This window comes from Ursus maritimus, unplaced genomic scaffold (assembly GCF_017311325.1).
Source record: "Ursus maritimus isolate PB19 unplaced genomic scaffold, ASM1731132v1 scaffold_33, whole genome shotgun sequence".
In the NCBI taxonomy this organism is placed as follows: Eukaryota; Metazoa; Chordata; class Mammalia; order Carnivora; family Ursidae; genus Ursus; species Ursus maritimus.
Genome location: NW_024425897.1, coordinates 1,932,220 through 1,946,771, shown reverse-complemented (window position 1 = coordinate 1,946,771; position 14,552 = coordinate 1,932,220). Strand labels below are relative to the sequence as shown.

The 14,552-nt window shown below is 52.7% G+C and overlaps 1 protein-coding gene across 1 annotated transcript in view; it reads left to right on the top strand.

The window, feature by feature from the left end:
• PI4KA (phosphatidylinositol 4-kinase alpha) overlaps nt 1–14,552 on the top strand; it is a 119,620-nt gene that overhangs the window by 99,382 nt on the left and 5,686 nt on the right. The window contains exons 36-47 of the mRNA XM_040619547.1: nt 372–499; nt 1,876–1,995; nt 2,158–2,237; nt 2,335–2,528; nt 3,543–3,633; nt 4,002–4,169; nt 4,913–4,966; nt 9,105–9,225; nt 11,235–11,364; nt 12,397–12,467; nt 13,920–13,992; nt 14,083–14,153. Of these exons, the coding sequence (XP_040475481.1) occupies nt 372–499; nt 1,876–1,995; nt 2,158–2,237; nt 2,335–2,528; nt 3,543–3,633; nt 4,002–4,169; nt 4,913–4,966; nt 9,105–9,225; nt 11,235–11,364; nt 12,397–12,467; nt 13,920–13,992; nt 14,083–14,153 (1,301 nt within the window). The remainder of the gene's footprint in view (nt 1–371; nt 500–1,875; nt 1,996–2,157; nt 2,238–2,334; nt 2,529–3,542; nt 3,634–4,001; nt 4,170–4,912; nt 4,967–9,104; nt 9,226–11,234; nt 11,365–12,396; nt 12,468–13,919; nt 13,993–14,082; nt 14,154–14,552) is intronic.

Sequence of the window (14,552 nt, the reverse complement as noted above, 5' to 3'; positions counted from 1 at the left end):
GACAAACTGTATCCATATAACTTTCCAGTTCCTACGAATGGTTATTGCACAAAGAATTGCTCTGCAAGTGTGTAGGTTGTGTTGTATAGAGACAGCTGCAGCTGCACGATCCACCACAAGCACACCATTCAGCCGAGGGCTGTCACAGCGCTAGGGATAGCGGCGGAGGTGGCCATGAGAGGACTCAGAAAATCACACTTTTTCCCATGAGAATGAATGAGATCGTTGTTGCTGATAACTAGCTCTGGGCTCACCTTTCGTCATTCAGAGACCACTTGTGTCCCCTCTCACATGCTTTTATATATAATACGCATGGCTTCTAGTCCCAGAGTTCAGGCACTCAACTCTTGTCCTCTTGTGGTTGTTCGCAGTTGCCCCCCAAAGTTCCCTACTCAAGGAGAAAAGAGGCTGCGTGAAGACATAAGCATAATGATTAAATTTTGGACAGCCATGTTCTCAGACAAGAAGTACCTGACTGCCAGCCAGCTTGTTCCCCCAGGTAAGCCTTGTTCTCAGCTGGGCAGCTCCGCCTGGGTTGTGGGGCCGAGGCATTGGGGCGGGCGGGACAGTGGTGCACAATGGGCAGCCCTGCAGGAGCCCGGTCAGAACAGTGAGGGTCCCGCCGAGCATTGGCTGTGGCCCTGCTGCAAGGTCACCAGAGACCCAAAGCCTGCCTGGCCACCACTGGTCCTCCAGCCTCAGCTGACAAGCATGAATGAGTGCGGCAGCCCTGAGCAGAGGCCACGTGACGTAACTTCTCCCAGCACCAGCCCAGTTCAGCAGCCCCCAGTGCATATCTGACAGGCCCATTGCTGGGATGAGGCCCATGCGCCAAGATGAATAAGGCACTGGCTGCTGTCACCTGGTAGGTGATGTCAACATGAGGGGTTGATAGGAGCACCCCTCAAGGACAGGCCCTTGGCCCCTCAGAGTTGGGGAGCCAGGGAGAGTTTTCTGGAAGAGGTGATTGCGAGCTGAGTCTCCAAGGATGAATAGGAGCGAGCCAGGGTAGACAGGGTGAAGGAAAAGATGCTACAGTGTAAGCAAGCAGCGGACCACGAAGAAACACGTCCCGTCTCTCTGAGCACGCAGCACAGGGTAGGGGTGAGGAGCGCAGTTTCTGCGGGCAGACCCCCAGCCAGCGACCTGACTGCAGGAAAAGGAAAGGAAAACTACAAAGCAAGCGCAGCGATTTTCTGAGGCGGCGGCCTGGCTTCACGGAGAGCGGGGCCACCAGCCCGCACGGCCGACTCACTGCCGTGTTGAAGGGCAGCGTGATGCTGGCAACGAGAGCTGTTTGTAATTGCTCAGGATTGCCACCCACGTTTGTTTTCTTCTATTTTAAAGACTAGGAGGGGGCGCGCCTGGGTGGCTGTCAGTGAAGCATCAGACTCTTGATTGCTGCTTGGGTCATGACCTCAGGGTCATGGGATCGCGCCCCGCGTCGGGCTCCCCCCTCAACGGGGATTCTGCTTGAGATTCTCCCCCTCTCTCTGCCCCTCCCCCACACTGGCATGTGCACGCTCTCTCGAATAAATAAATAAAATCTTTTTTAGAAAAAGGGTAGGAGGAATATAATACATTTTAGTAAGCTTTCTATGCAGAACGGTTATAAAAACACTTCCCCAGGGCACCTGGCTGGCTCAGGCAGTAGAGTGTGTGCGTGCGACTCTTGATCTCAGGGTGGTGAGTTCAAGCCCAACGTTGAATATAGAGCTTATGTTAAAAAACAAAAACAAAAACTTCGCAGAGGTTAGTTTATTCTGCAGATCCACCAACACCATGTCTCTCCCTCCCCGCTCTTGCACTGATCACCTTATCTGTGGTGGAAACCCAGACGCCTCATTCTGGAAGCAACAATGTGTTTGCCTACAGATAACCAAGACACCCGGAGCAATCTGGACATTGCAGTCGGCTCTCGGCAGCAGGCCACTCAAGGCTGGATCAACACCTACCCCCTGTCCAGCGGCATGTCAACCATCTCCAAGAAGTCAGGTCGGTTGAAGGTTTGCTGATAGGCCCCTCCGGTCTGAGTCACATCCTGGTGGTTCAGACCATGAGCAGAGTGCTGAAAGGCAGCTTCCTCTGGGTCATAGAAGTGAAGGATGGGCCAGTGAACTCGGAAGAACACACTTGGGCCTTCGCTCTCCTCCACAGGCATGTCCAAGAAGACCAACCGGGGCTCCCAGCTGCACAAATACTACATGAAGCGAAGGACGCTGCTGCTGTCCCTGCTGGTAAGGTGACACCTGTCCATGCCCACAGCGCCGGGAATGGGAAGCAGAGTGGCACATGGGTGCACACAGAAAGCATATTGATATCTCATCTCACCAGGCCACCGAGATTGAGCGTCTCATCACATGGTACAATCCACTGTCGGCCCCGGAGTTGGAGCTGGACCAGGCTGGAGAGAACAGCGTGGCCAACTGGAGGTCCAAGTACATCAGCCTGAGTGAGAAGCAGTGGAAGGACAACGTGAACCTCGCCTGGAGTATCTCTCCTTACCTGGCCGTGCAGCTGCCAGCCAGGTGGGCCGCGGTCACACCTGCCTGATGAGGGCCTTGCCAGAAGTCCAATACAAGGGCTCCTGAGTGGGGAGGAGTATCATGTGGTCACTGCCAAGGACGGTCGGGGAAGTGATGTTAGAGGCCTGGTCCTCTGCCCTAGATGTTGACCCAGTCTTTCTGTGCAGTGGTTTCACAGCACAGACTCCTGCCTGGAGTGCCCCGGTACCCCGGAGCCCAGGCAGGAAGCGTCAGAGCACATTCAGAGCACCCGGTCCTATCTGAGGAGGATAGGAAGCAAGTGGAGGCTGTCGCTCCAGGGAGGCAGGCCTGGGGAGCCTTTGGTTTGTTCTCACAGGTCTTCCAGCGGCAGGCTACTCAGATTAGGTGGCCTGCAGCCGAGTGTCCTGTGAACTCTCCTCTCGTAACTCTCCAAGGTCAGAACTCTTAGACCAGTGGTCGCTGAGAGGGGCCTCCCAGGACCCTGTGTTAAATCCCCCAGAAGAAGTGCATCTACCCCACGTGCAGGGGTGACATTTCTTCCCCATGAGCCCACACTTGCCTACTTACTGCTTCCTCCTTCTGTTCTAATTCAGTCCTCTGGATCAGGACCACAGCCTGACAGTTTTCATGGAAGGTCTCCCTTGTGTTAGCCTGGGGCGGTGACAGCTGAAAGCATCCCTACCCTCCCGTCTGCTGACGTACCTTCTGGCCCATGGGCTGCCATGCTGTAGATGGACTGCTTTGGGCCCAGGGCAAGGGGGTGTTCTGAAGGCAAGGACTGTAAAGGGGGATGTCCTTTGATTGGGGAGTGTAGGGTAATTCCTGTTTGAGATCATTCTGGCATTCATGTCATAGCCAGTCCTAATGCTGTTTACTGTAAACACTCATGGTCAGAGTTACCAATGTGTTAGTAGCATAGTGTTGAGGTGTCCCTTGGCATTAATCTGCATCCCTCCAGTTCAGGTCTCCCTCTACCTCCCTCTTTTCCGTGGAGGTGGGAGAGGCCACCCCACCCACACCCTCCGTGTGCCATAGGTTTAAGAACACAGAAGCCATCGGCAACGAAGTGACCCGTCTCGTTCGGTTGGACCCAGGAGCCGTTAGTGACGTCCCCGAAGCTATCAAGGTAGTGAAGTGCGTCCTGGGGCCTGGGCTCAAACTGCACATGAACAGAAATGCCTCCCAAATGCCTGGAAACCAGAAATGTGACAAAAACCTGGCAACCTCAGTGGGATAGTGACTTTTCTAATTTCTTGCGTTTTCCATTTCTCGAGTGAGGCATTCATTATGCTTACAGTAGAAAATATTGAATGTACTTCACCTAAGTTGAAATCATGCTACTTTACATCGTGTATCAGAAGCATTTCCCCACACTGTCGTACATGCTTTATCAGCATCACTTCGGGGCCACCCCTGAGATACCGGGTGGGGCCGGGTGTTTCAGGGGGCCTCAGGGACTGCCTGTGCCAGATCGTCTCCCTGCTTCCTTCCCAGTTCCTGGTCACCTGGCACACCATCGATGCCGACGCACCTGAGCTCAGCCACGTGCTGTGCTGGGCACCCGCGGACCCACCCACGGGCCTCTCCTACTTCTCCAGCATGTACCCGCCGCACCCTCTCACAGCGCAGTATGGGGTGAAAGTCCTGCGGTCCTTCCCGCCGGTGAGCCTGCGTCCTGCCTGAGTCGGCCTCGGTGGGACCACCAGGCAGTGTTGAGGTGGAAACAAGAAGGACGGGCTTTATCTCAGACTTGATGTGGGCCTGACGAAGCATCGGTCTGTCCCAGAGCATGTCTTCATCCCCTGTTTCTGTTCAGGAAGTCACAGAAGACAGATTTAGTTCTGATTCAGATATGTTACTGGTGGTATTTGTTTTTTACCTTTAATTGGGTGTTTGAGTTATATGAGGAAGTTGACAAGTTTGGTGCCAGTTGTGGCTGTGTGGGCACATCACCCAGCCGTGGGCTGTTGGGGAGCCCAGGGGATCCCATGTGACAGCCACAGTGACAGGGGTTTGGTAGCTGACTCACTGAGGCCCCAACACATGGGCCTCCTGTAACCTCAGCCCTTGTACCCGAGCAGACCCCCAGCAGTGAACACACATGGGCAGGCCCTTCCCCTGTCCTTATAGGTACGGGAACCTCGTTCCTTCTGCTTTTTCTCACCCGTCATGTCTTTCAAGCCATTGCCCATTTTCCTTGCTGTCCTCTGGGCTTTCCCTGGTTCTCAGTCCTCTGTGATCTCCAGCGAGGTGGTGTCGCACGGGCTGAGTGACAGCAGGGCCGTTCCAGGTTGGAGTGGGGCCCTGGGACAGCCATCTGTGTTGCCTTTGTTTTCGTTGTCCTGGAGTTGAGGAACTGTCTTCCCTTCCTGGAGGTCGTGATCACTTCTCCTCCTCCTTTGCAGGACGCCATCCTGTTCTACATCCCCCAGATTGTGCAGGCCCTCAGGTATGACAAGGTAAGGCTGTGCTAGCATGTACCGTCCTTCCCTCTGAGAGCTGTGCCGGGCGGTGGGGAGGGGGCTCTCGGCAACAGGGATGGGGGCCTGGGAGCGGGGCTGCCAGGCTGTGGCCCGGTCTCCGAGCTCTTCTCCTACACACCCCCACGGAGGCTGTGGCCGGTGCTCATGGCCAGGAGGCTCCCCTCACCCTGAGGCCCCGTCTTGCTGTGCAGGGTGGGTGGGCTCTAGAAATACCGCCAGCCATTTCCTCAGTCACTGAATCCAGCTCCCTCGTCTCTTCAGTGGGAAGTGGGGAGGGTCAGACAAGATGATGTGTGTATTAGTGTGGTTGGGCTGCCATGGCAAAGAACACAAGAGTGGGGGGTTAAATGTATTTCTCACAATTCCGGAGACTAGAAGTTGGAGATCAAGGTGCCCATAGGATTGCTTTCTCCTGAGGCTTCTCTCCTTGGAATTGCAGATGGCCCCCATCTCCCTGTGTCCTCATGTGGTCTTCCTTCTGTATGTCTGTGCCCTAATTTCCTCTTACTAAAAGGACACCATATTGGACTAGGCGCCACCCTAATGATCTCATTTGAACTTAATCACCTCTTTAAAGGCCTGTCTCCAGACACCGTCACACTGAGGCGTGTACGACTTCAACCCATGAGTTGGGGGTTGGAGGGGCACAGTTCAGCCCATCACGTACAGCATACCGGTACGTGAGATGGCTAGCTCAGGGCCTGGCTCGGGAACACCCCTCTGACACAGGGCTTTCCACAGCCCCGAACCCACCCTGCCCGTGCTTTATCCCGGCAACCCCCTCCACCCATGCTGGAGTCCAAGTACAGCAACAGCAGCATCCGCCCCTTTCCTGCTCCTGCCGATTCTGCTCCCCACCACGTGGGACACCAGACCCCTCTATGTCCTGGCTGAGTGCTTGCGGCGGCAATGAGCGCTGTGGCTCACCGTGGTGGCTCTGAGCGCTGTGGCTAGGTGTCCCAGGGCAGCTCTTCCCCACAGACTGGCAGGATGCTCTGTCTCAGTCCACAGACCAGAGTGCTTCTAGACCTGTAGCCAGCCTGTAAAGACTGAGTCCTGTCTTAGCCAGGTAGCTACCAAAAGCCCTCCAACTCTGCGTAGGAGTTTATTCACCAAGCCAGGGCCCCCGCCCCAGGTCCAGCCCTGGTGGGACCGTCACAATGCGCCTTTTCTCCATGTACCCATTCCTTTTCCTCCCCTCTGTCATCCTTCTCCTTTTACTGTTTGTGTCTTTGCTTCCACCTCCACCCGAGGGAATGCCTTGCTCCCCCTGCGGGTCGCTCCGTGCTCTGCGCTTGGCCCGCAGCGGCCTCCGTGGGCTGCAATTCGCATAGAGGTGTAGGCGGGGGCTGCGGCCAGCGTGCGAGATCAGGCGGGCTGCACTTGGTTTCATTTGGCCACTATTTTACATAAGCTGCTTCCCACAAAAATCCTGATACATTTTTTTCTCTTTTTTTTCTAGTTTTCAAAATTGAGTTAATTCCTTAGCATTATCCAAAAATGACTCAAGAGTTTTTCTCCTTTTCCCCCCCAGATATCATTATAAACTCATGGATTTTTATCTGTTTGGTATGTACCAACCCACTAGTCATTTTAGATGCCCATCTTTCTGACTACTGGGAATCCCCGAGTGTCTCTTCTTTGAACTTTAGTCCTTGATAACCTTGATTTCCAGGAAGGACAAGATATTCTAGGCTCTTTGTTTTCTGCCTCAGACCTGGAATCACCCATTTTCCGAGGAACTCCAATTCATTTTACTGAGACACCATAATCTAAATGCTAAGAATGGTCACTGCCATTGAGTTGGTCACAGTTTCTAGGTCTTTCTAGTAGATAGAGCTTTTTGCTTTTGTTCTTTGTTGTTGTTTTTTGGAAAAAATACATCATGAGATTATACTAATATTTCCAATTCAAATACAGGATTATAGAGGTTTTTTTTATTCGATTATAGAGTTTTTTCTTTATTTGATTTTATGTTTGAATTTTTTAATACTAAAACTATTGGTTTCTGATAACATTAACATACTATTTCTTCACATTATTCCACTGTATTAATAGTTTCAAAGTAACAATACTGGTATTATTACAACATGATTACTAAAAACTGGGTCAAAATTTTTTGCCTTTTGTTTTTGGTGTATTTTCCACTGGGGAAATATAGTCAGATGATTCTTTTTTTTTTTTTTTTTAATTTCATCATCTTACCAGCAAAAAATGGGTTTATTTGGGAAAAAAGAGAATTACAATCTGGACAGACAAGCTGTGGCAAAACCATAGACAAGTCCCTAGATTATTCAATTCTTCTTTTATTTTTTGGGAGGGAGAAAGTGTGCAAGCAGGAGGAGGGGCAGAGAGAGAGAGAGAATCCCAATTAGGCTCCACGCCCACCACAGAGCCCAGTGTGGGGCTGTCTCACGACCCCAAGATCATGACCTGAGCCGAAATCAAGAATCAGACACTTAACTGACTGAGCCACCCAGGCACCCTGCAAATTACTCAATTTTAACATCACTTGAAATGATTCTTCTCTGTGAGGTTATGTCAACTCAAGACTCAGCTTCATTGGTTTCTTTCTTGCTTTTCATTTCTAGAGGTTGTTGTCTTAGAAGTCTGAGCTTGACGGGATACAAATATATTTGCTTCTATTGTTTTTAAAAGAAGGATAAACCCAAACTAGTAAAAATGGCTGGAGATGGAGCAAACAGCATAGAAGTGGCTATGCTTAGTAATTTTTTTGACTTTGGACTTTCACTGCTTGTATAACTAGTTATAAAGCAAACATGGATTTGTTTTCAACCAAATTGTCTGGCAAGGCAGATATTAAATGGGTTAAGAACCACACAGGAATAAAATGCTGAAACTTTTCCCAAAGCTGAAAGGCCCATGGGCCCCAGTGACCGATGACACTTTCCTCCTTGGTCAGACGGCTGCCTGCCTCCACCTCCCTGTGGTAGTCTGTTCATTACTTCCCCGAGTCCCCTCTGTGGTCTCGGCAAAACTGACCGCATTACCAGTTTATCATAAAAGGACATAACTCAGGAACAGCCAGGTGGAAGGGCAGCACTGGGCAAGGGATGTGGGAAGGTTGTGGACCTTCCGTGCTCTTCAGGTGCGTGGCCCTCCCACACCTCCACCAGCCCAGAAGCTCTGCAGACTCCTATTTAAACACACTACAAGTTGAACATTCATAGTTTATCTTTAGATCCTCTTGCTGGTTCGCATTGGGAACCCCATAGCGAGGAATTATCTGGAATCTGACCTGCTTGGTAAGCCCACCAGCCACGTTGAGGACATCTGTCCCAAGAATACTTTACCAGATGCAGGGGCTACAAACTACGGTGGTCGGGGGAGAGGCCACTCCTCCAGAACTCTTCTAAAAAGGCCAACTCCTTTTTTAACCTTAAGACAGGGTAATTAGGGGGCGCCTGGGTGGCTCAGTCGTTAAGCGTCTGCCTTGGGCTCAGGGCATGATCCCAGAGTCCTGGGATCGAGCCCCACATCAGGCTCCTCCGCTGGGAGCCTGCTTCTTCCTCTCCCATTCCCCCTGCCTGTGTTCTCTCTCTCGCTGGCTGTACGGTAATTAAAACTGGAGCTCCGAGTAGCAGAACATGACTAGGAAGGAGAAAGAGGAGAGAGGTCCTAGGGTAGTGGCTGTGGTGTGTCAACTCATGAAGAAGTGTCTGTGTGTTAGAATTTTCTGGAACCTGCCCATCACTGTGGAACATTATTCCAAACAACCTGTTTATAGCCGAGTTTTAGTACCCAGCCTACTCATTCCTCATACTTGACAACAGCGGAAATCGGTTGGAGAGTTATGGTTCTTAGAGTCCAGGGGAAAGCACAGAGGAAACAAAAGCTGGCTCCTTCCCGTTTTGCAAACCCCACCGCCTGGGGCCCCATCTGCCCTGCTGGGCAGCTAGCAAGCTAGAACTTGGCCTAACCCCTGGCCTGGGCTCGCACATCCACAGGCGAGCTCGCTCACAGAGCCGGAAACCGCTAGGCCTCACTTCTTGCCAGGTCTGCAAGTGCTGGGAGTCCACTCCTGCATTTGGTTAGTTTCTCTCAGTGGACAGGTGTCCAGGCCTTGGCTAATGGTGACCTTGCTCTCCTATAGATGGGCTACGTGCGAGAGTATATTCTGTGGGCAGCGTCCAAATCCCAGCTTCTGGCACACCAGTTTATCTGGAACATGAAAACTAACATCTATCTGGATGAAGAAGGGCACCAGAAAGACCGTGAGTATCTGTCAGCTTCCCTCAGGCCTCACCCCCCATCTTTAACCCTCCAGAGCCCTCCAGGGCCTGTGCTGCCCCAGCCCATCCCTCTGCTTCCCATCCTTCAGTGGGAATGCCTCATCTTTAACACCCAGCGGGAGCAGGACGCCCTCCTTCATGAAGCCTTTGCTAGCCTCACCTGCAGATGCCCTGCCTACCCCGGCACCGTCCTGCAGCTCCCCAAGCACATGTGAGAGCTTCTCACCCTGCACTTGACCTAGCAATTCCGTGTGGGGACGAGACAGCCACCCAGGGCAACAGTTCTCAAACAGAGCTGGTCCACATCTTCACACCCTTAAAAACTGGTGAGGCCCCCAGAGAGCTTTGGTTTACACGGGCTTTGGTTCTGCATGTTAACCAGCGTGGGACAGTAAAACCAAGAATTGAAAAAATATAAGCCCATTACATGTTAACATAAGTAACATATTTTTATGAAAAATAATTCAAAAAGTGGTGAGAGGAGTGCTGTTGCTTTAGAGTTTTGCAGATCTCTCTAATGTCTGTAATGTCATAACATCTTTAATGTAGTAAAAGACAGCAGGATTCCCTTTCTGCTTCTGCATTTAACCTGTTGGAATATGCTGTTTTGGTTGAATTCAATGCCGGGAATTCGGCTTCGCACAGACACAGCTGGAAAAGGCAGGAGGGTTTTAGTCGTCTTCCCCGTCTCTAGAGATAGTCTCGGCTGATACTGCACCAAACACAACAAGTGATAGGCTCATAACGATTAATTGTGATGTGGATTTGAACTCATGTCAGTGAGTTTCTCATGCTCTTTCTTTAAAGTCTATTGGTCTACCCAGTGCTCACCCCCACCCCCCCCCGCAGGACTTACAGTATTAAAAATCACATGTGTGAATGCCCCACCACTCTTACAAAACAGAAGCATTTGCAAATTTTGGAAGCTGTCAAGCTCACAGTCACAGATGCAGGTTTCCCAAAACTTAGTAGTTTTCCTTAAATGGCAGATTCACCTTGTTCATTTTTTTTTTTTAAGTTTTATTTATTTGAGATAGAAAGAACATGAGCTGGGTGAAGGGCAGAGAGAGAAGCAGACTCCTTGTGAGCAGGGAGCCCGATGTGAGGCTCGATCCTGAGACTCCGGGATCATGACCTGAGCCGAAGGCAGACACAACCAACTGAGCCACCTAGGCACCCCAGCTTGTTCATTTTCAAGAAAATATCTGCCATATACCTGAGTCCAAATAACTATATTTTTGTCTGTTGGTCACTGTTTTAAGTAAAAATGATGTTCCCTGGGGCGCCTGGGTGGCTCAGTCAAACATCTGCCTTCAGCTTGGGTTGTGATCCTGGGGTCTTGGGATCAAGCCCCACACTGGACTCCCTGCTCAATGGGGAGGCTGCTTTCTCTCTCTCTCTGCCTGCCACTCCCCCTGTTTGTGCTCTGTCAGTCAAGTGAATAAATGAAATCTTAAAAAAAAAAAAAAAATCGTTCCCTGAAACAAGAAGTTAGTTCAGTTGGAAAGTCTGACGCAAGGCGCTTCTCTGCAAAAGCATAGCGCCTGTGTACTTCACATGCCGTAGATTGCTGCGTGACTTCCTGTGTCGTCACACAGAGTATCACAAAGATGTATGGGGTGGAGTTTCATCAGCTTAGTTGTTATCACCTCACCAGGGACATTTTTAGTGACACTGGCTTTTGTTCACACCACGGGAGCAGAGCCATGAGGATCCAGTGACCACTAGCACCTTGGCCTACTGCTCGTGCCCGGCCTCACAAGCGTCTACACAGCAAGGAGGGCAAACAACCCGTCAGTGTGGTTTTGACTGGAGGGTGGGCTAAAGGGTCCCAGGGACCCTCCAGGTGTCTGCGGACCGCGCTCTTGGGGCAGCTGAGCTGGCCTGGGTGCTGGGGAACACCTGGGCTACACATCGGGCAAACGTGTGGCGTTTCCTTGAGGGCCTTCAGCGGGCCAGCTGCAGGCTCACCCTCTTTGTTTCTTTGTCAGCTGACATCGGCGACCTCTTGGAGCAGTTAGTAGAGGAGATCACTGGCTCTTTGTCGGGCCCAGCCAAGGACTTCTACCAGCGGGAATTTGATTTCTTTAACAAGATCACCAACGTGTCAGCCATCATCAAGTAGGTAGCATCTCTCGGTCCTGGCTCATGGGAATTGCCTGGAGGGCCCCCACTGATTCTACTGAACAGCCAGGGTTGGGAATCTCTGCCCTGGCAAGTCAGGTTTCTCAAAGTATAGCAAAACACACAGCCATGAGAATTTCAGAAAACATATCTTAGTTTCATTCTGGATAGTGTCGTGTAGTTTGAGGCCACTCTGCTCTCTCCAAGTTCTGAAGGGTCATGGGGTATTAGGAAAACCAGACTCCTTTGCAGCCCCCAGTGTCATCTTACTGATTCACCTCCTGGGCTGTCCATGTGCGAAGGCTGATGCCATCTTTGGGCATCGGTGGCCCTGCCCATTTGTGTGGGATGGGGCCCTGGAAGCAACTGACCAAGGGCTTAGGGGAGGCCCCAGCAGGGGAACACTGGCTACCTGTCCTCCCAGGTGCCTCATTCCCCGGGCTGTCCTCACTGCTCAGGCTTCTCTCACCTTGGTCACCAAGTGGCCTCACCTGTATGTCCTGAGGCCCTTTCCTGGGCCCAGTACTAGGTACAGCTGTGATGCAGCTGCTTGTCGCTCACAGAGGCCTCAAGAGGTGGGAGGGAGCATTCCCTGGGCATCCTGTCAGCACCTGATTCCATTTCACCCTGTCATCCTCATCCTAAGGATGCAGGAGGTCGGAGGGGCCTGCCCAACGTTATGCTGCAAGTAAACAACAGAACCAGCACTCGAGCATAGACCCAAGAGCCAGCTGTGTCCCCTGTGTGTCTCTGCAGCAATGTCACACACCCCACACAAGCGAGGGGGAAAGACAGCCAGAAAACTCCACCTTAGTCCCCCAGGGGCCACATCGCCCCTGACGAGTATGGGGCAAGGACCCCTCAGAGTGGCCTCCCGGGGGAACTGGGCCTAGCAGGGCCCTCAGTAGTAGCTAGAACTAGGAGGAAAGGAACGGAGAGGCAGACAGGAGGGGCCCTGCACTGCCCCCAGAAGTCCCGGAGGCCAGTTCCTGCAGCAACAAAGCAAAGCATTTCTGTCCTGTTTTGCAGGCCCTACCCCAAAGGCGACGAGAGGAAGAAGGCGTGCCTGTCGGCCCTGTCTGAAGTGAAGGTGCAGCCAGGTGAGCAGGCCCCACAGTTGGCTGATGACCGGGCTTCTTCCTGCGGGCGGGCAGGGCAGGCATGGGGACCAGAGAGGTGGCTAGCCCACATCAACCGGGGCCCTGGGGCGCCCGGTGTCCCTCTCCACAGCCTGCCCCATGTGAGCTGGGAGCCGCTTCTCACCTGACACTCTTTATCTTCCTTGCTGCCTTCTATTTCTCTAAAAGCCCAGACACTGTCCTTGGCAGCTGTTATTCTAGAAGTTTCCTGAACTCCAGTGGAACAGGAGCAATGCAGGCTGTGGGCATGAGTGGGGGTGTCACAGGTGTGCCGGGCCGAGGGTGCCTGTCCCCCATGGGGGACGTTGCTCCCTGGTGCCTACCAGCTATTGCCATGTGGAAATTTGAGCCCAGTGCAGCCAGCTCTGTGCTTTTTCAAGTCAGGCTGGAAATCCAGACTTCATTTCACAGGTCTCCATTTTTAACCATGGATACAAGCTCATTTTTTTCAAAACCCTGGCCGTTCTGTGTGAACATTCACAGCAGCTGTCCTTGGTTTAGACCTTTCCTTGACTTGTGTTGAGCTCCCTGACCTGTTTGGTGCAAATGGCAGCTCAACTTCTCAGAGAAGGGTTGACAACCAGGTGGGGTCTCAGTTTCCCTGGTCCATGAGCCCCCAGCCCCCCAGCCCCTGCCACCGGGTCTTGTCCTGGGGATACTGAGGAGCAGTAGATTGCCCTCCTGAGAGAGTGGTTGGAGCTGGCCAGGGAAGGAGGATGTGAGAGCTGGGAGGGGATGGCATGATCCTTCTGTCCCTCCTTCCCCTGGCAGCAAAGCCCACCTGACCGCACAACAAGGCCTCACTTTGCTCTCACAGGTGCCCCAGCCTTTCCTGTTTCAGGGCCCTTCCTGGAAGTCCACTCTCCGGTGGGGAACTTCTGCACTTCCTGGGGCTGAGGGCACACGTGCACACACACACACACACACACTCTCTCTCTCACTCACATGGCGGGGGGACTGCTAGCTCCTTGACCAGGAATGGGCTTTCTCTTGTCCTCCCCACTTAACGGTGTGTGCTGGGAGAGGGGAGCTACAGTCAGTGGGGTGAATCCAAGAACTGAGGGGGTTCCGGGTGCACAGAGGCAGGGTAGGAAGGTCCCTCACGGGCCCTGTGAGAGCAGGCAGCCCGACGCCCTGCACTGGGCGGCCGGTGGTGCCCCGAGGAGCAGCATGCTGGGTCTGTAAGGCTGAGGGTTGGTGCGTCCTCCTGGAGAAATGTCTCCTGGGAGGTGGCAGCTCTTTTGTTAGATATCAGGAAGGATCCAGGGAAAGACCACAGATCAGGGAGGACAGACCCTAAAGGGCCACAGAATAAGATGTTATCAGTGCCCCAGAGGAGGACCTAGAAGCCCCATCTGGGGGGGGGGGGGTCACACTTGGGCTCCCTGTGACTTCCCCTCTGTCCCTGTACAGGCTGCTACCTGCCCAGCAACCCTGAGGCCATCGTGCTAGACATCGACTACAAGTCTGGGACGCCCATGCAGAGGTGAGTGGCCGCCTGCCATCCGGCAGCTCCCTGACACCAGGTTCTCCTTTGCTCCAGCACCCATGCCGTGTTCCTTCTGTTGTTTTTCAGTGCCGCAAAAGCCCCGTATCTGGCTAAATTTAAGGTGAAACGATGTGGAGTTAGTGAACTTGAAAAAGAAGGTCAGTGAAGAATCTTTAACACAGTTTGGGATCTAAATGTTTTCCCTGGATGATGCCAGTTTCCTTGAGCGTATTTAGTTTACGACCAGATCCCCGTGAAAGGTGACGTCCCTCTGCTCTCAGTCTGAGCCCTGGTTTAGGGATGGCGTGGAGCTGGTGTAGAGTGACAGAGACCCCTGGAGACCAGCCCAGGTCAGCTGTCAAGTCCAGGAGGCACCTTCCTGAGGCTGAGTGGCCCAGGGCTTCGGGGGGTGCTGTGCACAGACTGGGTGGCTTCAGCAGCAGGGATGTATTCCCCCCCAGTTCTGGAGGCCTGAGGCGCGACATCAGGGTGTTGGCACAGCTGTGCTCTTTCTGTAGGGTTCCGGGGGAGAATCTATTCCATGCCTTTCTCCCAGC